The 24,654-nt window shown below is 45.1% G+C and overlaps 3 protein-coding genes across 7 annotated transcripts; 1 reads left to right on the top strand and 2 right to left on the bottom strand.

Moving 5' to 3' along the window:
* Window positions 1–1,647: 1,647 nt before the first annotated feature.
* LOC125535754 (serine/threonine-protein phosphatase 7 long form homolog) lies at window positions 1,648–3,119 on the bottom strand. Its single transcript, XM_048698829.1, has 6 exons — window positions 2,967–3,119; window positions 2,618–2,878; window positions 2,316–2,536; window positions 1,942–2,239; window positions 1,742–1,843; window positions 1,648–1,698 (listed from the first exon to the last, which is right to left on the bottom strand). The coding sequence occupies exons 1-6, from the start codon at window positions 3,102–3,104 to the stop codon at window positions 1,648–1,650; spliced, it is 1,071 nt and encodes a 356-aa protein (XP_048554786.1). The 5' UTR covers window positions 3,105–3,119.
* An 8,492-nt stretch (window positions 3,120–11,611) lies between these two features.
* On the bottom strand, window positions 11,612–22,707 carry LOC125536768 (protein MAINTENANCE OF MERISTEMS-like). Of its 5 annotated transcripts, XR_007295218.1 has the most exons (7): window positions 22,344–22,707; window positions 21,506–21,536; window positions 19,921–20,795; window positions 19,513–19,749; window positions 12,850–12,947; window positions 12,276–12,345; window positions 11,669–12,195 (listed from the first exon to the last, which is right to left on the bottom strand). XR_007295218.1 is itself a non-coding variant. In XM_048700023.1 (4 exons), exons 3-4 carry the CDS (start codon window positions 12,342–12,344, stop codon window positions 11,629–11,631), a joined length of 636 nt encoding a protein of 211 aa, XP_048555980.1. In that variant the 5' UTR covers window position 12,345; window positions 12,850–12,947; window positions 19,513–19,722; the 3' UTR covers window positions 11,612–11,628. The 5 variants fall into 5 exon arrangements, 1 of the variants encoding a protein (XP_048555980.1); XR_007295215.1 differs by lacking the exon at window positions 21,506–21,536; XR_007295217.1 differs by lacking the exon at window positions 22,344–22,707 and having other exon boundaries at window positions 21,506–22,337.
* Window positions 17,967–21,059, top strand: LOC125536766 (beta-amylase Tri a 17). The gene is made up of 7 exons (XM_048700022.1): window positions 17,967–18,102; window positions 18,267–18,665; window positions 18,792–18,956; window positions 19,498–19,761; window positions 19,970–20,179; window positions 20,277–20,516; window positions 20,599–21,059. Exons 1-7 carry the CDS (start codon window positions 18,052–18,054, stop codon window positions 20,779–20,781), a joined length of 1,512 nt encoding a protein of 503 aa, XP_048555979.1. The 5' UTR covers window positions 17,967–18,051; the 3' UTR covers window positions 20,782–21,059.
* Window positions 22,708–24,654: the final 1,947 nt, after the last annotated feature.

The following is a 24,654-nucleotide window of genomic DNA, read 5'->3' as shown; positions in this document are numbered from 1 at the left end:
CCATGTTGGTGTGGAGATGTTTGCAAGGTGAAGATATCCACCGACCGAAATAAATCATGGACGGAAGGCCGGAGATATTTTGTATGCCCGAACTATGCTTATGATCGTGCACTTCCAACTAACGCCTATGACCAACCACCGGTAAGCTCAAGAAGTAAAATGTTACTATCAAATATGTGTCAACACTAACAAAAATTTTGTATGCAGTCACCGCCTCCTCTATGCAAGTACTTCACGTGGATAGATCTTGAAGTGCCAGAAGATGTCAAAAAGGACCAATACCAAGATTGTCTTAGGCAGCAACGGCGGTTCGAAGAATCGTTTCGAAGAGGCTTGGAGGAAGAGCGTCGTCAGAAGGAGAGGATGGAGCGGAAGAAACGAGACGAGGAGAGGGCACGCCAAGCGAAACTTGCTCGTGAGGAGGAGAGGGCAAGAAAGCTTGCAAAGGCTCGCGAGGCGCAAGAGGAGGACTCGGCCCGTGACAAGAAGGGGAAATGGCCTCGCTCTACTTAGTAGGGACTTCGGTTCGGTGCACGAGTCGTGAACTTGTGAGGGCATGTAAGATGTTGGTGAACTATTTTCTAGGGCAAGCTACCATTTGTCATTTGTAATGAATGTGTCGTGAACCATGTCGTAGTTCGAATTGTCTTAAGTTATGAACTCGTCGGCATAAAAATTTTGTTTGTTCAAATTGTTGTGATGATGCAGTCATTGTAAGTATTATGATGTTCCAGTGAAATGAATGTGCTGTCAACTCTGTTTTTGCAGTAAGGTGCAGCGCCTGGGCTTTGGGCGCTGCACTGTGAGGTGCAGCGCCTAGGCTTTGGGCGCTGCATTGTACAGTGCAGCGCCTGACTGTCAGGCGCTGCAGTGCTGTTAACTGCCAAACTGCAGAAACAGATTCCATTTTGGCAAATACAAATATTGAACAATTCAACTGAACAAATACCACAATACCACAAATACTGAACAATTCAACTGAATAAATACCACAATACCATAATAATTTGAACATCATATCTTTTAGGACAACACATATACCACAATAGTAAGAGTTCACCAACATATAACATAACCAAACAAGTTCATCAACCTAACGAAACGGCTACAAGAGAGCACTTCCATAGTAACAAACACTAATGCCTTCCGCGCGTGTTCCTGGTGCCACGCCTGCAGGCAATCTTCTTCTTCCTGGATGGACGAGCCTCCTCTTCCTGCACTTCCTCCTCCGCCTCCGCCTCCGCCTCATGATCCAAGCTAGCTATCCGCGAGGTCCCTACGACCACCTTTAGGTTGCCTCTGTTGTCAAAGTCGTTGGGCGTGTACCGGCGTCTGGGCTGCCTAGGCTTGAACACATATGGGGACCGAAGTTGAGCGTCCGCCAAAGTCATGTCATCATCAAGCTCATCGCCCTATCACACAATCAAGCAATATGGTGAAGACCGACGTCGTAATCAAGTGAGAATCACATCTAAAGGATTAGTCATACCTCTTGGGTGACCGCACCCTCATCATCCTGATAAGCATATGAGGAACTCACATCGTCCCTCTGATGGTGAGATGAGGGGTCTGATGGTGTACCAGACCTAGAGGCAGATGGTTCATCAATTTCGGGATCACGGCAACTGAGAAGATTCGATAACCGCCTTAACTTCCTGGCCTGACGCTGTAACATGAACAAGTGTGGAAGATATGAAACTCCGCAACATAGACTACCTCTCATAGTGAATGTGATTTGTACCTTGAGGAATGCTCGTAGTGGACCATCATCATTGCCTTCTCCAACCGGTGTTTCCTCCAGAATAGACTGGCTCTCATCAGCTGCTTTCTTGATCTCGGTGCGCTGCGGATGAGAAAGAATGAACACGTTAGCCATTCAAACATGTGTAATACGGCCAACGGGAAAGTAAAGAAGAAACACTTTACCACATAGTTAATCACCAGAACAGCAGGGACTCCGTGCCCTACCCTGACATCTCTGTTGTACTTCCCCTTTGATAGATCCTCAAAGTTTACGGGTTCTTCAAGAATATCCTCACTATATGCCGGCGGGCATATCTCAACTCGAGTATTTTCAAGAAGCCATCGTATGTAGTTATCAAAAGCAAGTGGACAATGCTCACGAAGCTTGGCGCGTGCACTGCTACGAGCTTCCTCCACACAAAGCTGGAAGCGGGTAACATACGAAGCATGATGCTTGTCCCAGTCCTTTATCTTCCGCTGCCTTCTCCTGTCCAACCTGCATGGTACAAAACCAAACATTAGCAAAATCAAGGAGTGACGATGCTTAGTCAATACGGTTCATGCTGTCTTACCTATGAAGTGCTTTGTCCGTATCCACCCATTCCGGCGGGTGAGGCTGGAACAGACCAAACTGACGAGACACGCGATGTGGCAAATGAAACTCAATAGCCCAGTTGCATATCAGTGGGCACCGCATACGCCAGAGATCCCTATCCCGCAAGCACATCGGGTTGATGGTAAACTCCGGGGTGTACCCAAGTCTGTCATCGGCGCCATATGGCTGCCATTCCACCTATGAAATAGGGCAACAATGCAAAATTGGTGAATTTTTTTAGGCAAACATGAGAAATGACTGAAGTAATGACCTCGTTACCTGCTCAGGCGTAATCGTGTCCAACTCGGCAACGTACTTCTGGTACATGAGATTGACATCGTTCGTCATCTCGGAAACCACATCCCACTTGTAAGCCCAAGTGGGGCGCCGTAATTCGTCATCTTCATCTTCATACCAAGGATTAAACCTGACGCTCTTCGGGCGTCCAACAGGCAGACGCTCCCAGCTCCATACAGAAAGTAGAAGCATATTACCACCAATGCCTGCACTATCTGTGATCCTGCAACACGCATCGTCCAGCTGCATATGAAAGAAAAACAATGTTAACTTGACAGCAAGCTTGCATTGCTAATGAAGAAATGAGTTGATCACAAAACAGACCAACTACCTGTCGGTACAAGTAGGCAAGAGTCGCTGAACCCCAGCTCCATTTGCTATCGAAGACGATCAACGCCTTCAGCCACATCCATGGAGCGTTCTTGCCAGTGGAGTCAGGAAACAAAGTCCTCGACACAACATACCACATGTAGACACGAGCATGTGTCTGTTGGGGAACGTAGCAGAAATTCAAAAAATTTCCTACGTGTCACCAAGATTTATCTATGGAGAGACCAGCAACGAGGGGAAGGAGAGTGCATCTACATACCCTTGTAGATCGCTAAGCGGAAGCGTTCAAGTGAACGGGGTTGATGGAGTCGTACTCGTCGTGATTCAGATCACCGATGATCCTAGTGCCGAACGGACGGCACCTCCGCGTTCAACACACGTACATCCCGGTGACGTCTCCCACGCCTTGATCCAGCAAGGAGAGAGGGAGAGGTTGAGGAAGACTCCATCCAGCAGCAGCACAACGGCGTGGTGGTGATGGAGGAGCGTGGCAATCCTGCAGGGCTTCGCCAAGCACCACGGGAGAGGAGAAGAACTTGGGAGAGAGGGAGGGCTGCACCAAAGGCATAAGGGGTGTGTCAAGAGGCCCTCCTACCCTCACTATATATAGGGAGACCCAAGGGGGGGGTGCGCCAGCCCTAGGAGATCCAATCTCCTAGGGGGCGGCGGCCAGGGGAGGTTTCCCTCCCCCCCAAGGCACCTAGGAGGTGCCTTCCCTCCTTGGGACTCTTCCTTAGGGTTCCCCTTTCACCCTAGGCGCATGGGCCCTAGGGGAAGTGGCGCCCCAGCCCACTTTGGGCTGGATCCCTTCACTTCAGCCCATGGGACCCTCCGGGATAGGTGGCCCCACCCGGTGGGCCCCCGGGACCCTTCCGGTGGTCCCGGTACAATACCGATGACCCCGAAACTTGTCCCGATGGCCGAAATAGGACTTCCTATATATAAATCTTTACCTCCGGACCATTCCGGAACTCCTCGTGACGTCCGGGATCTCATCCGGGACTCCGAACAACATTCGGTAACCACATACAAGCTTCCTTTTTATAACCCTAGCGTCATCGAACCTTAAGTGTGTAGACCCTACGGGTTCGGGAGACATGCAGACATGACCGAGACGTTCTCCGGTCAATAACCAACAGCGGGATCTGGATACCATGTTGGCTTCCCACATGTTCCACGATGATCTCATCGGATGAACCACGATGTCAAGGACTTAATCAATCCCGTATACAATTCCCTTTGTCTAGCGGTATTGTACTTGCCCGAAGATTCGATCGTCGGATATCCGATACCTTGTTCAATCTCGTTACCGGCAAGTTCTTTACTCGTTCCGTAACACATCATCCCGTGATCAACTCCTTGATCACATTGTGCACATTATGATGATGTCCTACCGAGTGGGCCCAGAGATACCTCTCCTGTACACGAAGTGACAAATCCCAGTCTCGATTCGTGCCAACCCCAACAGACACTTTCGGAGATACCTGTAATGTACCTTTATAGCCACCCAGTTACGTTGTGACGTTTGGCACACCCAAAGCACTTCTACGGTATCCGGGAGTTGCACAATCTCATGGTCTAAGGAAATGATACTTGACATTAGAAAAGCTTTAGCATACGAACTACACGATCTTTGTGCTAGGCTTAGGATTGGGTCTTTGTCCATCACATCATTCTCCTAATGACGTGATCCCGTTATCAATGACATCCAATGTCCATGGTCAGGAAACCGTAACCATCTATTGATCAACGAGCTAGTCAACTAGAGGCTTACTAGGGACACGGTGTTGTCTATGTATCCACACATGTATCTGAGTTTCCTATCAATACAATTATAGCATGGATAATAAACGATTATCATGAACAAGGAAATATATAATAATAACCAATTTATTATTGCCTCTAGGGCATATTTCCAACAGTCTCCCACTTGCACTAGAGTCAATAATCTAGTTCACATCGCCATGTGATTAACATTCACAGGTCACATCGCCATGTGACCAACATCCAAAGAGTTTACTAGAGTCAATAATCTAGTTCACATCACTATGTGATTAACACTCAATGAGTTCTGGGTTTGATCATGTTGCTTGTGAGAGAGGTTTTAGTCAACGGGTCTGAATCTTTCAGATCCGTGTGTGCTTTACGAATCTCTATGTCATCTCCTAGATGTAGTTACCACGTTCTATTTGGAGCTATTCCAAATAACTGTTCTACTTGGAGTTATTCTAAATTGTTGCTGCATTATACGTATCCGGTATCTCTATCGGAGCTATCCGGATAGGTGTCAAGCTTGCATCGACGTAACCCTTTACGACGAACTCTTTTACCACCTCCATAATCGAGAAAAATTCCTTAGTCCATTAGTTACTAAGGATAACTTTGACCGTTGTACTGTGATCCATTCATGGATCACTCTTGTACCCCTTGACTGACTCATGGCAAGGCACACTTCAGGTGCGGTACACAGCATAGCATACTGTAGAGCCTACGTCTTAAGCATAGGAGACGACCTTCGTCTTTTCTCTCTATTCTGCCGTGGTCGAGCTTTAAGTCTTAACTTCATACCTTATAACTCAGGCAAGAACTCCTTCTTTGACTGATCCATCTTGAACACCTTCAAGATCATGTCAAGGTATGTGCTCATTTGAAAGTACCATTAAGCGTTTTGATCTATCCTTATAGATCTTGATGCTCAATGTTCAAATAGCTTAATCCAGGTTTTCCATTGAAAACACTTTCCAAATAACCCTATATGCTTTCCAGAAATTCTACGTCATTTCCGATCAACAATATGTTAAAACATATACTCATCAGAAATTCTATAGTGCTCCCACTCACTTCTTTGGAAATACAAGTTTCTCATAAACTTTGTATAAACTCAAAATCTTTGATCATCTCATCAAAGTGTACATTCCAACTCCGAGATGCTCACTCCAGTCCTCAGAAGGATTGCTGGAGCCTTGCATCCTTATTAGCATCTTTTCAGGATTGACAAAACCTTTCGGTTGTATCACATACAACCTTTCCTCAAGAAAATCGTCGAGGAAACAATGTTTTGACATCCTATCTGCAAGATTTCATAAATAATGCAGTGACTGCTAATATAATTCCAACAGACTCTTAGCATCGCTACGAGTGAGAAAATCTCACCGTAGTCAACTCCTTGAATTTGTCAGAAAACATCTTAACGACAAGTCGAGCTTTCTTAATGGTGACATTTACCATCATTGTCCGTCTTCCTTTTAAAATCCATCTACACTCAACAGCCTTACGACCATCAAGTAGTTCTTCCAAAGTCTACACTTTGTTTTCATACATGGATCCTCTCTCGGATTTTATGGCCTCGAGCCATTTATCGGAATCCGGGCCCACCATCGCTTCTCCATAGCTCGTAGGTTCATTATTGTCTAGCAACGTGACTTCCAAGACAGGATTACGTACCACTCTGAAGTAGTGCGCATCCTTGTCATCCCACGAGGTTTGGGAGTGACTTGATCCGAAGTCTCATGATCAATATCATAAGCTTCCACTTCAATTGGTGTAGGTGCCACAGGAACAACTCTTTGTGCCCTGCTATACACTAGTTGAAGTGACGGTTCAATAACCTCATCAAGTCTCCACCATCCTCCCACTCAATTCTTTCGCGAGAAACTTTTCCTCGAGAAAGGACCCGATTCTAGAAACAATCCTTTATTGCTTTCGGATCTGAGACAGGAGGTATACCCAACTGTTTTTGGGTTGTCCTATGAAGATGCATTTATCCGCTTTGGGTTCGAGCTTATCGGCCTGAAACTTTTCCACATAAGCGTCGCAGCCCCAAATTTTTTAAGAAATGACAGCTTAGGTTTCTCTAAACCATAGTTCATACGGTGTCATCTCATCGGAATTACGTGGTGCCCTATTTAAAGTGAATGTGGTTGTCTCTAATGCTTAACCCATAAACTATTGTGGTAATTCGATAAGAGACATCATGGTATGCATCATATCCAATAGGGTGCAGTTATGATGTTCGGACACACCATCACACTATGGTGTTGCAGGCTGTATTAGTTGTGAAACAATTTCCACAATGTCTTAATTCTGTGCCAAACTCGTAATTCAGATATTCATCTCTATGATCATATCATAGATCTTTTATCCTCTTGTTACGACGATCTTTCAACTTCACCCTGAAATTACTTGAACCTTTCAATAATTCAGACTCGTGATTTATCAAATAAATGTACTCAACATCTACTCAAATCATCTGTGAAGTAAGAACATAACGATATTCACTACACGCCTCAGCACTCATTGGACTGCACACATCAAAATGTATTACTTCCAACAAGCTGCTTTCTAGTTCCATTTTACTGAAAAACGAGGCTTTCAGTCATCTTGCCCATGTGGTATGATTTGCATGTCTCAAGTGATTCAAAATCAAGTGAGTACAAAACGGTCCATTTGCATGGAGTTTCTTCATGCATATATACCAACAGACATGGTTCGCATGTCTCAAACTTTTCAAAAACGAGTGAGCCCAAAGATCCATCAACATGGAGCTTCTTCATGCGTTTTATACCAATATGACTTAAGTGGCAGTACCACAAGTAGGTGGTACTATCATTACTATCTTTTGGCATGAACATGTGTATCACTACGATCGAGATTCAATAAACCATTCATTTCAGGTGTAAGACCATTTGAAGGTATTATTCAAATAAACAGAGTAACCATTAATCTTCTTAAATGAATAATCGTATTGCAATAGGCATAATCCAATCATGTCTATGCTTAACGCAAACACCAAATAACAATTATTTAGGTTTAACACCAATCTCGATGGTAGAGGGAGCGTGCGTTGCTTGATCATATCAACATTGGAAACACTTCCAACACATATCGTCAGCTCACCTTTAGCTAGTCTCCGTTTATTTCGTAGCTTTTATTTCGAGTTACTAACACTTAGCAACCGAACCGGTATCTAATACCCTGGTGCTACTAGGAGTACTAGTAAAGTACACATCAACACAATGTATATCCAATATACTTCTATCGACCTTGCCAGCCTTCTCATCTACCAAGTATCTAGGGTAATTCTGCTCCAGTGGCTGTTCCCCTTATTACAGAAGCACTTAGTCTCGGGTTTGGGTTCAACCTTGGGTTTCTTCACTAGAGCAGCAGCTGAATTGCCGTTTCATGAAGTATCCCTTTGTTCCCTTGCCCTTCTTGAAACTAGTGGTTTCACCAACCATCAACGATTGATGTTCCTTCTTGATTTCTACTTTTGTGGTGTCAAACATCGCGAATATCTCAAGGATCATCATATATGTCCCTGATATATTATAGTTTATCACGAAGCTCTAGCAGCTTGGTGGTAATGGCTTCGGAGAAACATCACTATCTCATCTGGAAGATCAACTCCCACTTGATTCAAGCGATTGTTGTACTCAGACAATCTGAGCACAAGCTCAACAATCGAGCTTTTCTCCCTTAGTTTGCAGGCTAAGAAAATCATCGGAGGTCTTATACCTCTTGACGTGGGCACGAGCTTGAAATCCCAATTTCAGCCCTCAAAACATCTCATATGTTTTGCGACGTTTCCAAAACGTCTTTGGTGCCTCAACTCTATACCGTTTAACTGAACTATCATGTAGTTATCAAAACGTGTATGTCAGATGTTCGCAACATCCACAGACAACGTTCGAGGTTAGCACACTCAGCGGTGCATTAAGGACATAAGCCTTATATGAAGCAATGAGGACAAACCTCAGTTTACGGACCTAGTCCACATGATTACTACTATCAACTTTTAACTAAATTTTCTCTAGGAACATATCTAAACAGTAGAACTGAAGCGCGAGCTACGACATAATTTGCGAAGACCTTTTGACTATGTTCAGGATAATTAAGTTCATCTTGTGAACTCCCACTTAGATAGACATCCCTCTAGTCATCTAAGTGATTACATGATCCGAGTCAACTAGGGTGTCCGATCTGTGCGTGAGACGGACTAGTCAACGTCGGTGAACATCTTTATGTTGATCGTATCTTCTATACGACTCATGCTCGACCTTTCGGTCTTCTGTGTTCCGAGGCCATGTCTGTACATGCTAGGCTCGTCAAGTTAACCCTAAGTGTTTTTGCATGTGTAAAACTGTCTTACACCCGTTGTATGTGAACGTAAGGATCCATCACACCCGATTAACACGTGGTGCTTAGAAACGACGAACTGTAGCAACGGTGCACAGTTAGGGGAGAACACTTCTTGAAATTGTTGTAAGGGATCATCTTATTTACTACCGTCGTTCTAAGCAAATAAGATGTATAAATATGATAAACATCATATGCAATCAAATAATAGTGACATGATATGGCCAATATCATATAGCTCCTTTGATCTCCATCTTGGGCTCCATGATCATCTTGTCACCGGTATGACACCATGATCTCCATCATCATGATCTCCATCATCGTGTCTTCTTGAAGTTGTCTCGTCATCGACATGCAAGTCGTGATTCCCTTGACAAGAACATGATCAATCTCATACATCACATATATCGTTCATCACATCCTTTTGCCATATCACATCACATGGCATACCCTGCAAAAACAAGTTAGACATCCTCTAATTGTTGTTTGCATGTTTTACGTGGCTGCTATGGGTTTCTAGCAAGAACGGTTCTTACCTACGCAAATACCACAACGTGATATGCCAATTGCTATTTACCCCTTCATAAGGACCCTTTTCATCGAATCCGATCCGACTAAAGTGGGAGAGACAGACACCCGCCAGCCACCTTATGCAACTAGTGCATGTTTGTCGGTGGAACCGGTCTCACGCAAGAGTACGTGTAAGGTTGGTCCGGGCCGCTTCATCCCACAATGCCGCCGAATCAAGATATGACTAGTAACGGTAAGCATATTGAACAAAATCAACGCCCACAACTACTTTGTGTTGTGTTCTACTCGTGCATAGTAACTACGCATAGACCTAGCTCATGATGCCACTGTTGGGGAACGTAGCAGAAATTCAAAAAATTTCCTACGTGTCACCAAGATCTATCTATGGAGAGACCAGCAACGAGGGGAAGGAGAGTGCATCTACATACCCTTGTAGATCGCTAAGCGGAAGCGTTCAAGTGAACGGGGTTGATGGAGTCGTACTCGTCGTGATTCAGATCACCGATGATCCTAGTGCCGAACGGACGGCACCTCCGCGTTCAACACACGTACATCCCGGTGACGTCTCCCACGCCTTGATCCAGCAAGGAGAGAGGGAGAGGTTGAGGAAGACTCCATCCAGCAGCAGCACAACGGCGTGGTGGTGATGGAGGAGCGTGGCAATCCTGCAGGGCTTCGCCAAGCACCACGGGAGAGGAGAAGAACTTGGGAGAGAGGGAGGGCTGCACCAAAGGCATAAGGGGTGTGTCAAGAGGCCCTCCTACCCTCACTATATATAGGGATCCCAAAGGGGGGGTGCGCCATCCCTAGGAGATCCAATCTCCTAGGGGGCGGCGGCCAGGGGAGGTTTCCCTCCCCCCCAAGGCACCTAGGAGGTGCCTTCCCTCCTTGGGACTCTTCCTTAGGGTTCCCCTTTCACCCTAGGCGCATGGGCCCTAGGGGAAGTGGTGCCCCAGCCCACTTTGGGCTGGATCCCTTCTCACTTCAGCCCATGGGACCCTTCGGGATAGGTGGCCCCACCCGGTGGGCCCCCGGGACCCTTCTGGTGGTCCCGGTACAATACCGATGACCCCGAAACTTGCCCCGATGGCCGAAATAGGACTTCCTATATATAAATCTTTACCTCCGGACCATTCCGGAACTCCTCGTGACGTCCGGGATCTCATCTGGGACTCCGAACAACATTCGGTAACCACATACAAGCTTCCTTTATAACCCTAGCGTCATCGAACCTTAAGTGTGTAGACCCTACGGGTTCGGGAGACATGCAGACATGACCGAGACGTTCTCCGGTCAATAACCAACAGCGGGATCTGGATACCCATGTTGGCTCCCACATGTTCCACGATGATCTCATCGGATGAACCACGATGTCAAGGACTCAATCAATCCCGTATACAATTCCCTTTGTCTAGCGGTATTGTACTTGCCCGAGATTCGATCGTCGGTATCCCTATACCTTGTTCAATCTCGTTACCGGCAAGTCTCTTTACTCGTTCCGTAACACATCATCCCGTGATCAACTCCTTGGTCACATTGCGCATATGATGATGTCCTACCGAGTGGGCCCAGAGATACCTTTCCGTTTACACGGAGTGACAAATCCCAGTCTCGATTCGTGCCAACCCAACAGACACTTTCGGAGATACCTGTAATGTACCTTTATAGCCACCCAGTTACGTTGTGACGTTTGGCACACCCAAAGCACTCCTACGGTATCCGGGAGTTGCACAATCTCATGGTCTAAGGAAATGATACTTGACATTAGAAAAGCTTTAGCATACGAACTACACGATCTTTGTGCTAGGCTTAGGATTGGGTCTTTGTCCATCACATCATTCTCCTAATGACGTGATCCCGTTATCAATGACATCCAATGTCCATGGTCAGGAAACCGTAACCATTTATTGATCAACGAGCTAGTCAACTAGCGGCTTACTAGGGACATGGTGTTGTCTATGTATCCACACATGTATCTGAGTTTCCTATCAATACAATTATAGCATGGATAATAAACGATTATCATGAACAAGGAAATATATAATAATAACCAATTTATTATTGCCTCTAGGGCATATTTCCAACAGTGTCTGGATCATGTCATCAGTGGTATCCGGAGGGCACGTCGCAAAGTGAGTTTGAATCCACGTGAAAGCAGCTCCGGATGCTTTCCTTTTCTTCTTCTTCTTCTCTTCTCCCTCCTCTACATCAGCCTCAGCCTCGGTAGGAGCCATACCGATAAGAGCAATCATCTTCTCGCGCCACCCATCAGAATCGGTGCTCATACAGAGAGGCATCCCGTCGATAGCAAGATCGGTGATCAACGAGACATCCTCGAGCGTCACGGTCATCTCCCCAGTCCGAAGATGGAAACTATGCGTCTCCGGCCTCCACCAATCAGCAAGAGCGGACACCAGTGGAGCGTTCAGATTCGGCGTGGACCGGCTGACCAACTGAATCCACGGGAGTAGTCCTGCCTGCTTGATGTACGGTGTGTACCGCTCATCGTAAGGCATGGCAGGACCAGAGACCCCGTGATACCGAATCTTCAAAGGTTCAAGCTTCTGCAAAAAACAAGTAATGACAAATCTTAGGGCATGTAAATTTCAACTTAAGGCAAAATATTTAGATTACTCGTTATTACCATCTCCTTCTCGCGCATCATGTAGGCCCGGTGTTTCGTGTCGTAGACATCGTCGAGAAGCCAAACCATCCTTACAAAGTTCAAACAATAAACATATATGAGTTCATCTCAAATATCGGTAAACACTCAACATTTCATATGTGTTCATCTAAACATCTCATATGTATTCATCTACAAGAATCTCAACATCTCCTTCTCACACAATGAATAAATGATTGTAAATTCTCGTATATATCTAGTATGTCATATGTGTTCAAGTAAATCAACATCTCATATTTCAAATAAACTCAACATTTAATATATATCTAAAAAAATTCAACATCTCACATATAGCTACAACACTCAACATCTCATAATTATCTACAAAACTAGGCATCTCATATATATCTAAAAAAAATTACAATCTAGGTTTCACTAACAAGAATCATATAGTGTGGGGGGGTCAAAGGTTCCACCTAATCTTGGGCAAACAAAGATCCAAACCAAGCAAATCAAAGGTTCCACCTAATCTTGGGCAAATCCCTAAAATTGCAACTCATTTACGGAGAAAAAGAAAGGGAACATAGGAGTTTACCTAGTAGGAGGGATTGGAGATCGAATCCGGGCCTCAAAACTTCAGATCTGAGAGGGGTGTGGGGGGGGGTCCGAAGGGAGCGCCGCTGCCGCCGCTCTCTGTAAACAGAGCAACTGCTCAGAGGGGGAAGAACTGCTGGGAGGGGCTGGCCCGATGCGGCTTAAGTCAATGTGCAGCGCCCAAGCCATAGGCGCTGCACATTACACAGTGTGTCGCCTATCCCTTGGGCGCTGCACCGCTGTCTGTGGGGCCGCAACTGGACCAGGGCTGCCACGCTGGCAGGAGGTGCGACGCCTAAGGCAGAGACGCTGCACAGTGGTGTGTGGCGCCTAGCTGTCGGGCGCCACACGAAAGGGTCAGCAGAGTGAAATTTTTTCGAGAGCAGATCATTTTGTGATTTGATTTCGCCCTGAGGTCAAATATATGATTTTCGCCGCCTAGAGAGGTAGCTGTTTGAATTGTGTGCTGGGCCTGGGAGGAATAAACAAACATAAAACTGAAAAAGCAGCCCATAACTCATCTATAACCTGCTGGATCAGCGTCAGGCTGATGTTGCCTGCTGTCCAGGCGGATGGAAGGGGACGCCTGGCAGGCTAATCTCATGCCTGGGCGATTCAGGCCAGGCTCGCACCAAAATTCTCAGGACACCAACCAAACGAAGTTCAGGCAGACTTCAGGGAAGCTCCAGGCCAGGCATCCCGCGACGTGGAAGCGAACCAAACTAGCCCTAAGCGCTGCGCACGCGACAGAGCTGGCGACTGGTCGATCCACCTTACGCATTTCACGATAACAACGCCTTTTTTTACTGCTTACGCTGTTCGTCAACACGACTACGTGCAAGAGCGCAAGAGACCCCACGATCATTTCTCCTGTTTGCGGTAGCATCATCGATCGGCACCACAGATTATCAGCATCAAAATAATCTTGCAATGTTATGGCCGGCAAACTCACGGTACAGCACAGTGTGTTTTAAGGTTTTGACGGAGAACGACAGATCCCATGCCCTTGCGATTTGTGACCGCGCATGTGCAACGTGCCAGCTAATCCAACTGGAAGCACTGAATGCCCGACAGAGATCATCGAACGCCCGGGTCGAGATGTTGAGAACCGCCGGCCGCATCCAAAAGGCGCGGCGTGGCCTGGGCGGGAGGAGCCCCGGTCTCGCCTTTCAGCGGTTAATGCCCTGTTTGTAATTGCTATGTTCCACAACTCCGCTCCCGGAGCGGATGAAGCTGCAGTTTTTTCGCTTCGCAGATTTTCGGAGTCGGTGGATTGTCGAACAAGGTCTAGGTGTGCACGGAGCATATGGCATAGCAACGTGATGGCAAACATGTACGAGAGCTGCTGATGAATCAATTGCTTAAAAGTACTTCCTCGGTTCTATAATGTAAGATTTTTTTTTCTGAAGAGTAAAAAGCAAAGTTAAAAAAAGCATGCCAGCTAAAAAAAGAAGGTAAAAACCATGGATAAACTGAAGTTAAGTTTATCTGAACTCGCAATCAGCACCAGCCGTGATTGTAGCATTCCGGAGTTTTTTTTTTTTGAATAAGTAGCTTTCCGGAGTTGCAACATGCTGCAGCAGTGTCAGTGCACGACCAACACGGGGAATAAAATTCGGTTGCGCCCAGTTTCACACACGAAATAGGTACGTACAAACAACAGATGCGGTTCTTTGGGTAGCCGTAAGATAGTCACCTGAGCAGAGAAGATCGGTCTATTTGTGTAACCGTCTGACGGAGTGTTAGTCTTTTTGGAAACGGGGTGTTGATATTTTCGTTTGATGATACAAAGTTCATCGAAAGTACATTATGTGTGATGGTACACGGTCACATGTCAATACATTTTCTTTTGTTTTAAAAAAACACAATTTTATTATAAAAGTTAACCGAAGGTACAAAGCACTCTAAACATAATTAAAAAAATACATCAAGGTGGACCACCGAACGACCACTACCACTGTCGGACCGAGCCGTTAACACACCATTGTAGCTGCCCCACACCTGAGCCGGCCTAACCTTGTTAATGATAACTGAAAAGTCTTCGTGCACATGTCCTTGAAGATCAACGCCCTAAAGCCATTGTCGTGACTGTTGAATCGACCACACCAGATACTGTCGCGCACTTATGACGAGAAAACCTAACAGCCAAGAGATTGTAGGAATCTACATTGGAGTTCCATCGACTCCGTCATGACAGATGAATTCGAGGATCAAAACCCAAAAGACCAATTCAAAGATGAAGCGCTGCCATTTGCTCAGGCCTCGGTAAAGACTAGAAGCATCTACAACCGGGCTCCTCAGCCCCCCCCCCCCCCCCCCCCCCCCCCCCCCCCCCCGCCCCCCCCCCCCCCCCCCCCCCCCGCCCAACGCCCGGGTGAACGCCTCGGTCATCGACTAGTCAAAAAACTGACCCAGACGAGCGCCTCAAACACCCACACTGACTGCCACCCCTCAATCCAGTCCAAATACAGGGCAGATAGCCCGGGCGCGTCCACGTCGGATCCGATAGGCCTACCCCACCACAAATTGCATCAAATCCACCTCCTCGACCTACCGAATCCATTTTCTCTCTCACCTCTTCCTCCTCCGTGCCGGACCTTTCATAGCTACGCCACCACCCTTGCTCCACAGTCGTTTCGAGCCACAGTGCCGCCAGCACCGACACAACATTCCTCTCTATCGTGTTCGCCCCCGCAGACATTGTCGCCGGCCCGGATGCCACCATGGTATGTTTGGCAACTATTCGAGCTGCCCCTTGCGCTCTATGTGTTCGATACATTGTCCGACACAGTTTTTTGTGTTCATTCGCAGGGAAAGTGATGGACTCTGATGCTTCGTCGAACGAGGAGTATGGACCGACGGAACTTGATAAAATGATTGAAGATAAGTTCTTCGATTCGTCGGATTCAGACGAAGAAGTGGGCATGAGCATGCAAGAGGAAATGGACCGGCAGGTGGAGCATATTGTCAACTTAAAGGGCTCGATCAAAGGGAGAAGAGTGACCTGAGGGTCTCCGGAGCACGGCTACTGCACACGGACTACTTTGCTCCGGAACCAACTTTTTCAGATGATGCATGGTTTCATCGTCGTTTTCTTATGCGCAAACCATTGTTTTTTGCGCGTTGTGGAGGGAGTAGGGGCACACAATGACTACTTCAAACTCACAAGGGATTGTTGCGGCCAACTTTCTTTCTCTGCTAAGCAGAAATGCACGGCTGCTCTGAGGATGCTTGCACTTGGTACTACCGCTGATGCCATTGGTGAGATGGTCCGGATGGAGGAGAGTACATGCTTGAATACTACTGTTAGGTTTGTCCGCGCCGTGGTGCAGGTGTTTGGAGCAGAGTATCTAAGAGAACCAAATGTGCAGGACACATAATAGTTGTTGGCTATTGGAGAAGGGTTTCCAACACTGCTCGGATCAATTGATTGCATGCATTGGTAATGAAAAAACTACCCAAAGGTTTACGGGGAATATATTAAGGTCACACCATAAAGGCCACCATCATACTGGAAGCAGCGACATCACATGACTTATGGTATTGGCATGCTTTCTTTGGAATGTCGGGTTCTCACAACGACATCAACATGCTTCAACGGATCTCCTGTGTTCAGGAGGCTTTGTAATGGAGAATCACCGCCGTGCAACTGCACGTCAATGGCAACATGGGATACTATCTTGCCTATGACATCTATCCTCAGTGGGTGGCATTTGTAAAGACCATATCTGAACCAAAAGGCAACAAACAAAGCCACTTTGCAACAATGTAGGAAGCAACTAGGAAGGATGTGGAGAGGGCATTCGGAGTGCTTCAAGCTCGTTGGGGAATTATTCGTGAAACTGCAATGATGTGGGAATCAAAAACTTTGTGGCAACTAATAACATGTTGTATTATTTTGCACAATACGATTGTCGAGAATGAAGGTGATGGCGTAGCCCAAACCAATGATTTTGAAGCGCCTGAAGAACAAGTTCAAATCCCCAAAAATCAAGATGCAAAGCAACTTATGAACTTTCTGCAGATGCATCAAAATCTTTGAGATCATCAGTGCACATGTAGCTACTCAGTGATCTTGTGGAGCATATGTGAACGCACAATGGAAACGAAAGAGCTAATGTTTGAGTTGTGCACTTAAAAAATTATGTAAGAACTACATGTTTTGCTACCAATATTTGTTATTTACGTGCGACATTGGCGTGTATGATGGATGTGCATGGATTTGAAAGTCCAGATTTGAGGTATGTAACTGCTAGGCACAACATATGAGGCGGTCCGGCTACATCCGCTGGCATGCGCGGGCGTGTTCACGAACATATAGAGGGGTGGATTTGCCTGTTCGGCTGTAGATGTTCTAAAAATCCCAAACCTAAACTACTAGCTAGAGCACCGAGATTCGCCTCTTCGTCATCAATCGCCAGAGCGCACGCCTGTCGATGGAGGGGGTGAGGTGGGCGACCACACATGGCTCTCAAATCACCACATATTAGAGGGTGTTTGGTTGAGTTTATTTTTTTTACTTTTGCACTTGGCTTATAAACAAAAAGAATACCCCCTTCATTTCTTTTTAGTCTGCATATACAATTTGTCTTAAGTTGAACTTTATAAAGTTTGACCAACTTTATAACAAAGTAATGTCAATATTAACAATACGAAGTCAATATCATTAGATGCATCATGAAATAAATTTTCAAGCTATATAATTTTGTAGATGTTGATATTTTAAAGATAAATTTGGTCAAATTTTGCTTAATTTGACTTTAAACAAATTTTATATGCGAAGTAAAAAGAAACATAGAACTATTTTATGGGCTCGTGGCTTCGGCTTTTGCCATAATCCAGAGACAATGAGAACTTTGTCCTAGTCGTACATACGTGACGACCCTGTATTTTTTTCCCCGGATAACGTATTTAAACCTGACATACTGTTGGCTTGCCGCTCTAAACACACGTGAACGAATCAGAACACTCAGATACCCAATCTTCTCCTAGTGACAAGGAAAATATGATATCAACCCTGAAGCTGGGCTGTGAGCGGTAACCAAAATCAAGCAGTTCACCTCGCCTCGCTGGAGAAGGACCCGCCCTCCTCCTCCCTCTTTCGCAGTATAAATAGACCCCTCGAGCTCCCCTGCAACACCCAGCAAACCAAGCTCGGTGAGTGAGTGAGCACGCAAACCAGTGTTTGTAGCCAGCAGCCGCAATGGCTGGGAACATGCTAGCCAACTATGTCCAAGTCTACGTTATGCTGCCGGTAAGCTCCATTCTTCCCGCTAAGCACCATGGCACGGACAAACCATTGCAAGGATCTAGAAACTCAGATTATCGTGCATCTGATACCCAACTTATCAACAAGATCTGAGACCTCAGATGCAGTATTTTGCACTAACCTTGTCTTCACTTCCACTGTGAGAATAGCTGGACGTCGTGAGCGTCGACAACAAGTTCGAGAAGGGCGATGAGACCAGGGCGCAGCTGAAGAAGCTGACGGAGGCCGGCGTGGACGGCGTCATGATAGACGTCTGGTGGGGGCTGGTGGAGGGCAAGGGCCCCAAGGCGTACGACTGGAGCGCCTACAAGCAGGTCTTCGACCTGGTGCACGAGGCCGGGCTCAAGCTGCAGGCCATCATGTCGTTCCACCAGTGCGGTGGCAACGTCGGCGACATCGTCAACATCCCCATCCCACAGTGGGTGCGCGACGTCGGCGCCACCGACCCGGACATTTTCTACACCAACCGCGGCGGGACGAGGAACATCGAGTACCTCACCCTTGGAGTGGATGACCAGCCTCTCTTCCATGGAAGAACAGCCGTCCAGGTTAGCTAAGCTAAATCGCCATTCCAGTTCTCCTGCATATATGGTGATTTAGATGACTGAGATGAGTCTTGGCAACAGCATAGTTATGATTTTGATAGGCCCAGTGTGTCTTTGTGGCTGCGACAGATGTATGCTGATTACATGACGAGCTTCAGGGAAAACATGAAAAAGTTCTTGGATGCCGGTACCATCGTGGACATTGAAGTGGGACTTGGCCCGGCTGGAGAGATGAGGTACCCATCCTATCCTCAGAGCCAGGGATGGGTCTTCCCGGGCGTCGGAGAATTCATCGTGAGTGTTTTTTTTTTGTTGCCAAATACTCTTCTGTCCTTACAAAATACTCTTATACTTCCTCCGTCCCAAAATTCTTGTCTTAAATTTGCCTAGATACGGATGTATCTAATACTAAAACGTGACTTGATACATCCATATTTAGACAAATCTAAGACAAGAATTTTGGGACGGAGGGAGTACATGTAACATGTGATGACCAAAGGCAGTTTAATCTTTGTCCCAAGAGACGATTTGCACTGAAAAAGGTTCTCCCAGTGGTAAAGTGATTCTGATCATAAGCGATGTTGGATAAAATGGCAATTCCAAATCATTACTAACTTATGGCTTTTGAGAGATCATGCTCTCTTTTTTAGCAAAGTATCAGAAGCAAACATAAGACCATGGCCCCACAATTAAACGGTAAAAGCAGTGGACATCAAATGTACATCCAACTAAACAGACAGGCATGAATTAAAACGGATGCAAAAATAATACCATAACAAGTAAAGACAAAAGGGCTCCAATTAACTGTTTTAACTAAAACAATAATAATCTGCAGTGTTATGACAAGTACCTGGAAGCAGACTTCAAAGCAGCAGCGGCAAAGGCTGGCCATCCTGAGTGGGAATTGCCAGACGATGCTGGAGAGTACAACGACACTCCCGAGAAAACCCAATTCTTCAAGGACAACGGAACATACCTCACCGAGAAGGGGAAGTTTTTCCTGTCATGGTACTCCAACAAACTGATCAAGCACGGTGACAAGGTCTTGGACGAAGCAAACAAGGTCTTCTTGGGATGCAGGGTGCAGCTGGCAATAAAAGTAAGTACCATCCTACAGATCTCAGTATATTATAGTAGAAAAGATTGCAAAAATCATGATTCAGTTGAGAAGTTGTGCCTGATAAACAACAAAAAAATGCACAAATTCACCCTAACATAGTGTATAAGCTTACGGAAGGAGGAAGTATATACAACTCACATTGCTTAATCTAGAATGTAATGAGACATGATCCAATGTTTGGTTGCAGATCTCTGGCATTCACTGGTGGTACAGGGTTCCAAACCATGCAGCCGAGCTCACAGCCGGGTACTACAACTTAGATGACAGAGACGGCTACAGAACCATAGCACGCATGCTCACAAGGCATCATGCTAGCATGAACTTCACTTGTGCAGAGATGAGGGACTCGGAGCAAAGCGAAGAGGCGAAGAGCGCACCAGAAGAACTAGTCCAACAGGTAACCACAGCATTAGCAACCGCCCAGTATTTATGGCTCAGGAATTTACAATTATCTTTTACGGAAACACTGAAGCACTTCTCATCAAAAACCTTAGGTGCTGAGTGCTGGATGGAGAGAGGGTTTACATGTGGCGTGCGAAAACGCACTCGGTCGATTTGATGCCACTGCTTACAACACAATACTCAGGAACGCGAGACCGAAAGGCATCAACAAGAATGGCCCTCCTGAGCACAAACTGTTTGGGTTCACCTACCTCCGGTTATCGAATGAGCTACTGGAGGGACAGAACTATGCCACTTTCCAAACTTTTGTTGAGAAAATGCATGCTAACCTGGTTAGTGCCACCCATGCATGTTTAAAATAAAACAGATGTGTCATTTGCAAGCCTATTTTAAATAATCTATAACTCTTTGCAGGGTCATGACCCAAGTGTTGATCCAGTGGCGCCTTTGGAAAGATCAAAGCCAGAAATGCCAATTGAAATGATCCTGAAAGCAGCGCAGCCAAAACTGGAGCCATTCCCCTTTGATAAGAACACCGACCTGCCAGTTAAAGATCACACTGATGTCGGGGATGAGGTGCTCCTTGCCCCTGTGTAGAAATCTTTCTCCACCTTCATAAAATAATGTGCATCACTTATGCAGTCTACGAGAGGGTCAAGAGGCACTTGTGAGAATTGAGGTGCGCAGGAAATAAGCCGCCGAGGATAAATAAACTGTGTGCTACAATGTTATAGCCATATAGTGTGGCAATACTATTGTACTGGTAACATGAGGTTGTATGCTTTTCCGATGAGCTGCAGTTCATAGGAACTTCCGCCCCACTTTGCTGTGTGTATTTGAGTGAATAAATAAAACAGTTTGTGCTTGTAACTTAATGATCGTGAAGTTTTTAGCCGTATAAATGGAACTGCCGTCCAGGCTTCTGCTGTTAAGCGTTCAGACTATTTTACATCCACTGAGTGGTCACTACAAATAGAAAGCGCGAGCTGTGAAACGGTAATTATTCACAAAAGGAATTAAGATAAGTATCCAGCTAAACAAACTGATATTCAATGATGTCATGAGAGCCTAAAATCAGAGTGGTGAAGCGAAGAGCGCCTAAATGAAAAATGATTTGGACAATGATTGGTTTCTAAGTTTTACTCTGATGCAGAGTAACAATGGCCCATAGCTACAGTTCATGTGATGGTGCAGTAAAAATAGAGAATCGTAGTGCAGTAGTTAACAGAACACAATGGAAATCTGTCAGATAACTGAAAAAATAGGCTGTTTCCAACCAGCGGAGACCATCAAACATGTCTCCAATGGGCTATGGGCATACCATGTCTGTGGATCGTCATGTGCTGTGCTCCCTAATAAGAAGGCAGTGATGAGAAGACTCGGCATAAAAGATAAGACCGCGGTCTCAAACTACGAGGTTAAAGCTGCAACAGATGTCCCTGGACTCTAGGAAAGTAACATCAAAGCGGAAACCCATGAATACACACAAGACACATTCCTTCCATGCATATCCTATGTTCTTATACAGTTTAATCTACTCTAACTGCAGTTATTGCTAGTTATTTTATTTTTTGAAAAGCCGTTATTGCTAGTTATCTCTTCTATGATTCAGCCACATCAACTTTGTTGTTTTCAACCTTAATTTTGATGTGTATTGAGTGGTAGGGCATTTGGAATGCCCAATTTTTTGGTAGGGTGAGTTGAGGCATAAACCAAACGGACCGCAGATCTTCTTCATTTGAAAGCCACACCGTTTAGATTCTTCAAAACTAACTTTCCTGTATACTTTATGAATTCTACTCAATGAAAAAATCCCCTCAAAACTAATTTTCCTGTATACTTTATGGGTTCTACTCCAATCAATTTCAGTCTTTTTATAGTTCATCTGCAGCAACCCGCGGGTTAATCTAGTTAGGTGTATACAAAGACTGAAGAGGCAACCAAATACAGCATTTCTTTGAATCTTGGAAAGGAATCAACAAAATGAGAGTTCCTAGGAGATTACTACTTGCTGTTAAGTTATCCGTGACTTTCTCATGCTTCTGTTTCAATCAACTGGCCAAGAAAGTGCGTAGGAGAAGTCCTCAAATTCGCCGGCAATGAGATGGAAACACGCGCTCAGGCAAACTCTGTTTGACTGAAGTAAGAATTTAGCTCACCAAGGGCGCTCGCTGAGGAATGAGGACGAAGTTGTCGGGCGGAGAAGCTCGGGTAAGGGTGTCCGAAGATCGTAATCGCGCCGCGAGAACGAGCTCCCGACGACGGCGACGCGTGCAAATAGTCACCGGATCAGATCCCGTGGGAATGGAACTGCGGAAGGAATGGGCCGGCGCCGCACCTGCGGGCGAGAGAGAGGCTCGTCTGCTGGATGCCGAGGGGGCGCGACCTTGCGCGTGTGCTTAATGAGGACGCGGTGTGGCGGAGGGAAAGATGAGAGATCGCCGTCGGCCGCGGCGAGCCCCCATTGATGGCGGGTCAGAGGGTTTGATTTTAGGCGCTTCCGCAGTGAGAAATACCAAGGTGAACCAGGATGCCAGCGCACCCTATATGCGGATTTTTTTTAGTAATTATAAAAAAGCCCAAAAATTAAGTTAAATATGATCAATTATTGTACTCGTACACATTATTTTGGGCAGAAAAAAACAAATCAAAATGCTATATACAAGTACTGTTTATGCTTCTTTGTCCTCATAATTTTTTTCCTTAAAGTCAACAGGAATAATTCCTTGGTCAAATATTTTATACGGTACAATACTTAATCATATTTGATTCTATAAAAATGTTAAAATTGTTTGACTTTTTATATAATTACTAAAAAATGTGCAGATTGCAGTGCTCTTTCGACCTGAGGTTGGCACCATACGATGAACTGAATAGTAGAATCTAATAGCAAAAAATAAATAATTCTAAATTTTTGGTTAACATACATTATCCATTCTACCTGACAAAGAAAATTGTCGTATTCTTGACAAAGAAAATCGGCCCTCCAAATTGGTTCAAACATGGATTTTTTTATAGTTTTGTTTTGGTGTTTTTTTAGAATACCACAATTGTCATTTCTTCGTTAAACTTCACACGTGAGTAGAACACGCAGTCATGTATGTTACAACCAAATTTGCCAGCATTCATGGACTTCCGTGGTAGAATCTACCATTCAAGTGTATTGCATTTTCATGAGCGTGGTTTGTGAAAAAGTTTATCCTCAACCTCAACCTCGAGCACAAAAGGACCTGTCAGAAAAAAAAAAGAATCTCAGTCACACTTAGCATGTGTTGCAGCCTTGAAGTATCAAAAGTTCTCGAACTTAGATGGTGCCCTTAAATGGTATAACAAACACCAGACTGAAATGTTTACTTCAGACGGAAGTTTCATTCAATTTGTTGCGCAAGCTAGTGATCCATTTTTTTCATAGCCAGGATCCTTTCTCAGGATGAAGGAGTGAGTAATTATCATTAAGTTTCAGTGACCCAAGCTGCAAGTGCGAGTGCATAACAAATTATGAGTTATCTCTTGCTTAACTTTGAAATGGGTAAGAGAACGAATCTTCTTCCATCTTCAAACGGTAAAAACCAAGATGTGTACATGTGCTTACGGGATGAGCTTAATAAATTCTTGGATACTAGATTGAACAATGTCAGCAGTAATTTAGAATTATTTTAAAAAATTACCATTTTTTATTTTATTGTTCACAAATGGTGCGCCTGGACCCACATTTCAAAAAACCATGCTCTTGATAGCCACCGCTAGTCTGCTCTGCTTCCAATTGTGTGACTAACACTGTACCGAACATTTCGTAAAAGTTTTGTTTATCACATATTGCATATTCATTCACTCCTTCCTGCCAATGTTGATCGGGTTGACAAATCTCTTACCTTACTGCGCCCTAATAGGCCATAACTTCATGACTACCTAGACAACTGAGGTTGGTGTTGAATCCATTGCAAGCCCTAAGACCCTAAGCTTTCCCATAGGATGCTGGCGAAAAGAATACCAATGACATTGGCACAGGTGTTGGCGCCAATCTTTGGAAGTCGGGTGAGGAATGATCTCTCTAGCTCACATTGTGATATATTAGATTGATGCAAGTCCGCAACATCGCCGATGAAATAGGGCGAGAAACATAGATGAGATCAACGCAAATCTGCAAAAAAGACTGCGGCTCTAGAGTTGTGTTGTGGTAAACTTACTTTTTATAGTCTTTTCATGAGAAAACAACAATTGAATATAGGGAAAATATGTTAAAACAACTTATAACTCAATAAAACTTGGTTGGACTAATGAGTTACTATAATCCATCACAATGATTAATGCAGTGATGTGAAGTGAAATTTCAAATGCTATGCTGATAAAGAAATCGGCCATGGTGTTTGCTGGGAAAAGAAATTATCCAGATATAACAAAGTGACAAAACAAGGAAATCTTACTGGCCAACTGAAGCCCAAGCACCGTCGACACATGTCTGTCACTCAT

The sequence above is a fragment of the Triticum urartu genome, chromosome 2 (genome assembly GCF_003073215.2).
Source record: "Triticum urartu cultivar G1812 chromosome 2, Tu2.1, whole genome shotgun sequence".
In the NCBI taxonomy this organism is placed as follows: Eukaryota; Viridiplantae; Streptophyta; class Magnoliopsida; order Poales; family Poaceae; genus Triticum; species Triticum urartu.
The sequence above is the reverse complement of the archived record's forward strand: the minus strand, read 5'-3'. Positions and strand labels throughout refer to the sequence as shown.

What these genes read in the sequence shown, in the direction of transcription:
- LOC125536768 (XM_048700023.1), bottom strand. Translation starts at nt 12,344, where the DNA reads ATGGTTTGGCTTCTCGACGATGTCTACGACACGAAACACCGGGCCTAC. An exon ending in TGATGCGCGAGAAGGAGATG is followed by an intron (nt 12,196 to 12,275) that starts GTAATAACGAGT and finishes TGTTTTTTGCAG; the next exon opens with AAGCTTGAACCTTTGAAGAT.
- LOC125536766 (XM_048700022.1), top strand. Translation starts at nt 18,052, where the DNA reads ATGGCTGGGAACATGCTAGCCAACTATGTCCAAGTCTACGTTATGCTG. An exon ending in CGGGCGTCGGAGAATTCATC is followed by an intron (nt 18,957 to 19,497) that starts GTGAGTGTTTTT and finishes AATAATCTGCAG; the next exon opens with TGTTATGACAAGTACCTGGA. An exon ending in AGAAAATGCATGCTAACCTG is followed by an intron (nt 20,517 to 20,598) that starts GTTAGTGCCACC and finishes AACTCTTTGCAG; the next exon opens with GGTCATGACCCAAGTGTTGA.
- LOC125535754 (XM_048698829.1), bottom strand. Translation starts at nt 3,104, where the DNA reads ATGTGGTATGTTGTGTCGAGGACTTTGTTTCCTGACTCCACTGGCAAG. An exon ending in ACACGATTACGCCTGAGCAG is followed by an intron (nt 2,537 to 2,617) that starts GTAACGAGGTCA and finishes CCTATTTCATAG; the next exon opens with GTGGAATGGCAGCCATATGG. An exon ending in ACGGAGTCCCTGCTGTTCTG is followed by an intron (nt 1,844 to 1,941) that starts GTGATTAACTAT and finishes TCTCATCCGCAG; the next exon opens with CGCACCGAGATCAAGAAAGC.